The sequence below is a fragment of the Hoplias malabaricus genome, chromosome X2 (genome assembly GCF_029633855.1).
Source record: "Hoplias malabaricus isolate fHopMal1 chromosome X2, fHopMal1.hap1, whole genome shotgun sequence".
Classification (NCBI taxonomy): Eukaryota; Metazoa; Chordata; class Actinopteri; order Characiformes; family Erythrinidae; genus Hoplias; species Hoplias malabaricus.
Genome location: NC_089819.1, coordinates 23,756,143 through 23,766,057, shown reverse-complemented (window position 1 = coordinate 23,766,057; position 9,915 = coordinate 23,756,143). Strand labels below are relative to the sequence as shown.

The 9,915-nt window shown below is 42.9% G+C and overlaps 1 protein-coding gene across 1 annotated transcript in view; it reads right to left on the bottom strand.

Moving 5' to 3' along the window:
• Positions 1-5,494: 5,494 nt before the first annotated feature.
• The window catches only part of LOC136677349 (chondroitin sulfate proteoglycan 4-like), a 33,004-nt gene continuing 28,583 nt past the window's right edge, over positions 5,495-9,915 (bottom strand). The window contains exon 10 of the mRNA XM_066654876.1: positions 5,495-9,870. Coding sequence (XP_066510973.1) covers positions 7,829-9,870 — 2,042 coding nt within the window. The 3' untranslated portion in view covers positions 5,495-7,828. The remainder of the gene's footprint in view (positions 9,871-9,915) is intronic.

Sequence of the window (9,915 nt, the reverse complement as noted above, 5' to 3'; positions counted from 1 at the left end):
GGACAGTGAGTGAAGAAACAAGAAGGTTATTTGAATATTTTGGCAGGTATAAGTTCATATTTTTACAGTGCACACTCACACACTTGCTCCTCTGTTGTTGTGGTGGGGGATTCCACAGAGAACAGTGAGGTTTATTCAGTAACAATAAAAATGCAAACAGGACGTCGGGAATGCCCCAGGGCTCCGTGGAGTATTCCGTGGAAGACTGTGACCTCTTTTCTCAAATTTGTATTTAGACACTGATTCTGTGCTTGAGCCACATTCCCCGAGCTGAATTATTACACAGCCCTTACACAGCCCTTATTTGATCATGTGGCTCATGCAATAACAATGTGCCCTGCAGTTACTTTGCCAAGACTCAAAAAGCCACAGCTTTCTCTTCCACTGGATGTACGAGAGAAACGTGACCACTCTGTGAGGTCAAACCATTCAAGAAAACATAAGCCACAGTTCCCGACATGTGTCAAGTTAACACCTCTAACCTCTTTTATAGACCGGATGAGGTTGATTAACATGATACTTTGTGGCCACCTATTTATCCCACTTTATTCCTGAAATGAAGGTTATCAGTTGGGTGATTTCTACACGCCCTGCTGCACTAGCAATGCTGGAAGGTGTCCGTGAGGATTTGATGGCATTAAGAGGGATAATATTGCAAATATTTTACATTTCATTCGACACACACTCAAACATTCACTTAAACCTATGAACACTTTTAAGTCGCCAATCCACCTACCGACATGTGTTTTTGGAGCGTGGGAGGAAACCGTCACCCGGAGAAAACCCACGCAGACACGGGGAGAACACACCACACTCCTCACAGACAGTCACCCGGAGGAAACCCACGCAGACACGGGGAGAACACACCACACTCCTCACAGACAGTCACCCGGAGGAAACCCACGCAGACACTGGGAGAACACACCACACTCCTCACAGACAGTCACCCGGAGGAAACCCACGCAGACACAGGGAGAACACACCACACTCCTCACTGGAATCGAACCCACAACCTCCAGGACCCTGGAGCTATGTGACTGCAACACTAACCTGCTGTGCCACTGTGTAAATATCGCCCTGCAAATATTAAAAAAAAATACAGTTGTCTCTTGATTGTAATATAAATAAATCCACTATAACCTGAAGAAAGTAGGAGCTATATATTTTGTCTGTCAAGTAACACATGCTAATCATAGCTGAAAAAACCCCTCGCCTGGTAAAGGAACCTTACACGTTTATTATAAAGGCCTCATGACTGGTTCTTACTTTAGTGGTTTCTGTAAGGGGTCAGTGACACTTACTGAATATGTGACTATTCTCAAGTCACTGAAATTCCATTCAGATGGGTTCTTGCTAATAATACTACTTTCAGTCATGAGAAAATCATTGTCAGATGGTCATGGAGCGTGCCTCGAGTCAGTAGGTTCCGCTAAAATTCACACTGCTTTGTTACTCATTGCTTCATATGAGTCACTCCTTCATTAGAACTAGAAGATGCTGATGTCTCCTTCTTTTATTTTAAACTGGTTGATGGTTCTGTTTTGCTACAGGAACTGCTTCTACTCTTCTGTGATGAGGATGTGATTGCATCCAGCCACATAACAGCTGTGTAGTGAGGTCACGTAGAATGGTATTCTCTTGCTCGCAAACACCACGGCAGCTCAGAGAACACAGTTCGGCTTCATCACGTCCCCATCCTGGGAGGCGTTATACGCTTTCTCTATCTAAGCTTTGGGTTTGGACCTGGAGACCATAGGCCTACATGCAGCTATGTGCTGACAATGATTTTCTACAGACTGTTGGACATCTGTATCCGCAATGGATGCACCTTAAAGGGACGTATTCTCCCCCTTTTCTATAAAAAGGTTTTTAATTAAACTTGTGACATGCTTTGATCAAAATACCACAAGGAGAATCACAGCAGCAGCTTCCTATGTGTCTAAACAGCCCTGTTCAGAACGGCCAGTTTCAGCGCCTGTTCCTTTAAATGATAATGAGCCGCCCGCTGTTCCCCCTGACTCCGAGTGCACAGCAGTGAGGAGCGAGAAGCAGAAGGCTGTTTTGCTGTGTTTAAACTTGTCTTTGCGCTCTCACAAAAAACCCAGTGTTCAGTTGTGACTGGAGAGAATCAGAACAACTCATTTTATCCAATGTTAAATGACTTAGATCACAAAACTAAACAGGGAGCCCTTGTTTCTGTTTGTGGGTGCGTTCCAGATCCATATATTAATGTGCATATGCATTTACACAGCGAGTTTTTCATAAAATGTCCCCTTTAAAGTCACTCAGTTCACAAACCGTAAGGGGACATGTGCTGTTTATCCATCCACAGCTGATAGCATTAGCATGATTTGGCTAAAACATCTCTTTAGCTTTGTGGAATGGGCACGAGGTTTAAAAGGGTATGTTAAATATTAAAAATACAGTACAGCTATGTATATATTTTTATGTTTATTAATTTTCCTTCTTTTCTAGCTGGAATGGAAGGAGTAAAGGTTCATGGAGCAGTGTTTTTGCTTTTTTGTTTTTTACTGCACAAATGAAAATAGAACCCTTTAATGTTGAAAGCTAACCTTAGGGCAGTTGCTAAGCTTCTAAAACTTACCCAGTTGTCACTGAGCAAACGAAATGTCACCTGAGGTTGAGAGAGAGAGAGACCGTGAGAGAGAGAGAGAGAGAGAAAGAGAGAGAGTGCTGGTGCACTGTTTTTGTTCAGTCTGTTAGCTCTCAGATGTTAGCACCACGTTCCCCACCACACATGCAAAACTGAAAACACCACACAGTCCCAAATTTGGTAAACGTTCAACTGGGTTGGCATTCAGGGCATTTCACGACAACATGAGATCATCTGGAATGCCTTTCCATTTATGCATTTATCCTTGTCAACATTAGCCTCTAGTTAGCACGAACACAATGTTTCTCTAGTGTGAGTTTGAGATAAAAAAACTAGATGCTAACAGTGAACCAGGCTTTCTCACAGAATATAAACACAGGTGGTTAGCAATTAATTACATTAACTCAAGTACATGAATCAAAATGACCTCATTTCAAAATTCATTGTGTATTTTTAGAGCTCCACTGACCACACAGGAGCATGTTGTAGTTCTACAACTTCAATATGTAGTCCATCTGTTGCTCTGCATACTTTGTTTGCCCCCTATTACCCTGTTCTTCAATAGTCAGGACCCACCCAACCCCCAGCCCCCTCTCCCCCCACACACCCACACAACACAGGAACACAACAGAGCAGGGATGACTGCAATTTTTAAAAACCTATTTCATAAATATAGTTGGTTATATTTTGTTTGGTAAAAATGATTTATAGCTTCTTCAAGGTTTATTTTTCTACTTTTTCCATGTTGTTTTTTTGAATAAAACCTATTTATATTATTGTATTATTAATTATTAGCCCAGATAAAAATACTTTATTTTACGCAGATTTAGGCCACTCTACCCACCTCCAGTGATGAGTCAACACAGACGCATCTCTGTGGAAAACCTTGCCCTTAACACATTATTATTTTGGCTTGTGAGTTTAGAGATGTGGTTATGATGATAATGTGGTGAGTTAGCAACAGCTGAGAACACATGCTCCCGCCTGCTACTGGAGGACTGGGTCTGTTTAACACATTATGAGTCAGTCCCAGAATATCTGTTGTTTTCCTTCAGAATATTCCGGCACATGGTATGACACTGGAATCTAATTAAGCATCCGTTGCCCAGGAGAGTGATTCCCCTGTCGCACAGCTCCAGCTCGGAATCAGATCATATCTAAGCTGATTACGGAGCCATGAGCCCCGCATGTGATTCTCTTCAGTGAATCATAATCTCCAGAGGATCCACTCAGCCACCTGAGCCAGGAGTGCTAACATGTTGAGCTGAAATCCACAAACAACCTTCTCTCTCTAAGGATGAAGAGCTGTGTTCATCAACTAGGGCAGTGGTAAAAGTCATGTCTCATGACTTTTTCATTTTCTGTAACCAACCCATACTGATCAGAATCGCGGTCAGTCTTGGGTCTATACAGAATCATTTAGCACAAGGTACTAATACACCCTGGACGACACAATGGTGCAGCAGGTAGTGTCGCAGTCACACAGCTCCAGGGACCTGGAGGTTGTGAGTTCGAGCCCAGCTACGGGTGACTGTCTGTGAGGAGTGTGGTGTGTTCTCCCTGTGTCTGCGTGGGTTTCCTCCGGGTGACTGTCTGTGAGGCGTGTGGTGTGTTCTCCCTCTGTCTGTAGGGGTATCCTCCGGGTGACTGTCTATGAGGAGTGTGTTGTGTTCTCCCTGTGTCTGCATGGGTTTCCTCCCACAGTCCAAAAACACACATTGGTAGGTGGATTGGCGACTCAAAAGTGTCTGTAGGTGTGAGTGAATGTGTGAATGTGTGTCACCCTGTGAAGGTCTGGCGTCCCCTCCAGGGTGTGTTCCTGCCTTAGGCCCAGTGATTCCGGGTAGGCTCATACCTGTGGACAATTGCACTGTCACTCACACACCTAAATATTTTTGTAAGATACATAAGGTGAGGTTCAATCCAGGACCCTGAGACTCCGGAGCCGTGTGGCAGCCAAATTACCTGCAGTGCCACTGTGCTAAAAAATATTCTACAAAGTATTTAAGACCATTCAAAGTAATTGCATTTGCCTTTTGGTCTTGGCTCATTTTTTCACATGAGAGTGTACGACCAGATCGCGCAAACCACGGCACATTAAACCAGCTATGAAGTTAGAAGCTGTCCACTATTAGCAAGCTCATTCTCATTGCAACACAATTTCCTGCTCTCTTCAAAAACCAGCACCAACATTTACGTGCAGCACGCACTCAGATCCAAGTCCCTTGAAAGCTATGATTAATTCCCCAAATTCAATCGAGATGTGTTCAAATAGCACACGTAGCACCTTGTAGCTTCTCCAATGACAGTAATTAAGCACAAGAGGGGACTTATCATAGCAATTACACCCTGAAAGGATATTCATTTCCTTTAGTCTTCGTGTTCCCTGCAGTACGAGTTCAACCAAATGAAGAGAGGAACATCCAGATGGTTAAACAATACAGATTTCATGGGGTAAGCTGTCTACTTCCTTAAGAGGAAGCAGTGTGCATGCAGTGCAGTCTTTAAAATCAACCTGAAATTAGCTCATATTCTGATCATATTAATTGCATCATATCTAGCCTGGAATACCAAGGCTCACCAATGGAAATGCTGTTAGGTCGCGGTTTAGGCTTAATCTAGGTCTGGAAGAAGGCCCATAATATTTAAAAGACCCTGTATCGATATTTATATGTGATTCTATGCACATATTAACATCATACACACATTTTATATTTGTGAGAGTCATAGCTGTCCAATAAGAGTTCAGGTACACTGGAAAAACACCGGTAAAAATGTTGAATTAACATGGGTTAATGGATATACAAAGATTACAGAAAAACAACTGTGGTAATTGGATTCAGTGCAGTACATGCGTTATTTATTGAGAAATATGATATATTCAAATATATGGAATATTACATGCGGCAAACCGACCTGTGACCGAACATGTTTTCTTTTTATTCATAATTAGAGAGCGTAGCATCAGTAATTTGGCAATGCCTGATTATTACAGTGACTCCAGAGACAGTGACACAAAATATCAGTAGCTCAACATATTTCAGTCATGTACCTTTCAAGTAATAGTTAGTGATTTCTTTCCAAAACGCAGTGCCTGTGACAAAGACATATTATTCAAACACACAAACATTATTAAAAGTAACATCATTTTCAGTGTGTACTGTACCATCTACCAGTGAAAAACAATGACATACAAATCATTACCATTAACACAGACACACCATTATTCACCTTAAATAAATGTTCTTTTTGTGCCATAAGAAAGTAATAGTGACTTTAGATGTATAACGCTATAAATAAATATCTTGAGGTTAAATATGTGCACAGAAGAGTACCGTAACGAGGTCTGTGTTTTCAGTGTATCACCCAATAGTATGCTGTGTTCGTTAGGAAACGTCCAGAAGTGAGTGCACTCAAGAGGGATGGGGAGATACCTGAGGTAGAGACACAAGCAGGGAAAGGGATATACGAGAGTGCAGCTACACTGAAAGGCAACACATCCATTTTAATTAGGGGCTTTCACAGAAACCCCCTTTAGAGTCACAGACTAAAGCCAAGCTGTTAAAATAGACCTAAGAACAACTATGTACACACTGCATTAACTTGTTTCACGTCCTCTCTGTTTACATTTTTCACTGAAATACATGGTGAATCTGATTAGAATTTGGCTCGACTTGGATGCTCCATCAGCCCAGAGCCCAAGAAGGCACTTAGTTTCTGCGTAACTCTTGCCTTGTGTATCCTATATTTCTTTATTCTCTTTATTCTCTCAGCAGAGCTGTCTGTTGCTGTATTTTCAATGATCAGACTGTAATCCGATCACGGTGTAACCTTGGGGTTGCTGACACCTGGCTTTTCATGTGGTGGAGTGAAATCATGATCTGATCACCAAAACACAAGTTAATGCTACGTGTAAAGTGGTTCTAAAGGTACCAGCAAGCTCAAGTCTGCACGTTCGTCTGTACGAGACATTTTCCAAAGCAACTGTCTTAGTTACACGAAGGGTCAACACTTAATAAAACAAACAAACAAACAAACAAAAAAATAGAATTGGAGTGAAATATCACAAACCTGAAACCAACGAAACACTGTACAAGGACATTTCAAATACTGAAAAGTGATAAAGGGTCCCCACATTGACTGTCTCATTCTAAATGAGGAATAACCTCAACCAAGTGTCTGACCCAGGCAGAACATGACCCTGCTTGCTTTCTGTAACGACTTCCTCTTTAAAATACAGTAGCCCCAGTACTTTATAGTAAATGGAGTTTAAAATCATTGCAACCGCTTCTAACAGTGAGCACAGTCATGAATCTGAGACTTGAGCCTCTTTTGCCCTGCAGTGCTGGAAGCCTCTGAGACAGCAGCTGTGTAATGGCATTTCCACCTGGACATGGTTGGATGTATTATAACCACAGTCAGCACAGTAGATCAGTTTGAGTTTTTGGATAATGATGTACATAAGCCCTGATGTTTTTGCAAATACTTCACAAATGATAATGCAGGTTTAAATCAGGCTTATGCAGGTGTCATGTAGCCTTAGGAATAATGATTTATTGTAGCATTAGCGTTTTGTTTCATTTGTGCCTCTTTTGCATTGCCCCACCTGGTGTCCATCCAAATCTGTCCCAATCTAGTCATTGATTAAACTCGTTAAAACTTCTCTTAGGTGTTATTTCCAAGAAACAAATCCGCTAATGTCTTAGAAGTGATTTAGATACAACTCCACACCTTCACCATCATTCAGTATGTACGAATCTGTGATTATGCATTTAGGCCCTGCCTCTATCTCCACCCACCCCTTCTGCCATTGCCCTACAGCTTAAGCGGCACACCCTGCATACTGACAGGAGTTGTTCTTTAAGTTTGTGACATCAGAAACTTTGGCTATCTGAATCCCGTTGTGTGAGGCTGTCACTGGAGAGCTGCAGTTTCAAAGTGGAAATGTTCAACCATGGATTTCATTGAAGGGGGTCTTTAAGGATGAGAAAATAATCATGTTTATATGAGAAAATGGGACACTGTGGCTGCAATTTTCATCAGATTTTAGTTTGTTTTTAAAGGTAGCTTCTAGTTCTCCATTAGCGGCATAGATGACAGAAGAAACTGTGACTTATCTCAAGACTTTGGTGCGCAAGTTCACCAATTATTAACAGTTTTCCTCAGCTTTACTGTGGAAAAGGAAAGAGGCTCTGAAAAAGACACTGGACCTTGTCACACCCAATACTGATTGTGCTGTAAGGTTGGGTTAGTGGTCCTGCAGAACTGAGAGGCTTCAGGCTCCAGGTCCCCAAAGGAGCAGAGAGCCACCGATTGCCCATAGGCAGAGTTTCCACTGTTTGTCTGGTTTCTCATTAGTGCAGGACTGCCAGGGTTGCTTGGGCTGAGAGGGGTGACGGTCACTAAAGGAACTGTTGTGTTCCGATCCGAGTGCCACTGATAGGAACTGCTGTCAGGACAAGTTTGGGGAACAGAGGCACTTTTCAAAGGTTTCTGCTTCTTCTGCCGATTTCGCCTCAAGAGAAGCACCAGCACCACCACAATGATGAGAAGTACAAGAGCAAGCAGGGGAAGAATAATGAGCATGGGGTTGGAGGAGCTGTTCTGGGGTGCAGACTCAACCTTCAAAGGTGTGTTCCTCACCGGAGTGATCTCTTGTCCTTGAGCTGGTTTAGAGAGAGTAGTGCCAGGTTCGTCATTACGGTCCGAGTTGCCCCAGCGATTTCTGCTTTTGAACTTTGTCACTGTCTTGGTCACCCTTAGTGTCGACTGAACTGAGGGAGACATGGAAAGCAGGGCAGAACTCATTACTGTCATGTGGCTGTGTGAAGCTGTACCAGTTGTGTACGCTGGGGTAACTGTTGTTGTCATGAGAGCAGGATCATATTCAACAATGCTGAAGGCGAACTCGCCATAAGCAGGTTGGAGTCTGCCAGCTTTTAAGATAAACCTGAATGAGTCGTTCAAATCCTGAACTCCAGTTAGGTTTGCCTTGACCTCTATGGCCAGTTTTCCTTGTTGTAGTTCACTAAAGGTAAATGTTCGTACAGGTTCTTCTTTTCCCCATTTGCTTGACCCTACATGGAAAATCTTGCCGTACTTCGGAGCTGACAGGATTTCAAACAGTGGGTCACTGCCGCTTATCAAAGTGAGTTCAGAAGCATTTAAAAAACTGGCCTTGAGCTTAACATGCATTCCATTTGGGATCCCTACATTTTCTGCACATCTTACTAAAGGCTTGACTGTGATATTAACTACTTGATCAGTCAGGTTCGTCTCAGATGTGAAGATAGTAAACTCAAAGCTGTCATGAGACGACGCAAGGTCGATCATATGGTAACTCAGTCTGTGTGCTTGTAGATCCTCCTGAATAAAAGCTAAAACCTCTTCATTGTCCAACAGAAGAAGTCTACCATACCTCGGAGGTACAGTTACCTTATAGTGAATTGTCGTATTTCTTCCATTGGTCACTGCAGCCAAGTGTGCTGGGGTAAGGTCCACTGACGTTCTCCCTTGTTCCAGCTCCACCACAGTATGATTGATGAGAGAAATGGCATTTTGCATCACTTCCAAGTTAAAAAGTTTGTAAACTGGTCTGTGATGACCATCTGTGACACTGAAGTAGAAGACCCCAGACACAGGGCTGCCATCTTGGATGAAGAATACCTCACCATTGTTGATCTGGGCCTGAGAAAAGGCATCCACTGACATGTTCAAGCTTTCTGCAAGAGCCAGGAAGCCATTGGTAGGTTTACTGATCACAGAGTAGAGGATTTCCTCTGGAGGGTTGTCTAAGTCTGTCACATTCAAGTTGCTGGGTTCAAGAGCTACAGAATCCCCTTGAACCACTCTGAGACTTGGAGCCTTGGTTTTCAGAACAGGCGGCTGATCATTTACTGGAGTGACAGTGATATTGAATGCCTCCTCTACCACTTCACTGTCATCTGCAGGACGCTGTGCAGGCTTGCTCTTCAGGTTTAGGAACACGTCAAACGAGAAGTGGTCATGGGTCGTCTCAGAGTCGTCATGTTGATAGGTGATTCCGTATTTGTTCAGGATGAATTGAGAGAAGTAGGGCTTCTCCTTTGTGAGATTCCGCTCACCAACAATAATGATGCCGTATTGAGGTAAGGATTTGACCTGGTACCAGACTTCATAAGAATTGCGACGGGACTCTGGCTCCTTGGTGAGAAGATTTGATCCATCCAGCATCATCTTGTCAATGACAACTTTGTCTCCTTCCACAACCACAGCACCTGATGAAACAGGAAACAACACAACACTAAAGCGAAACTGCAAAT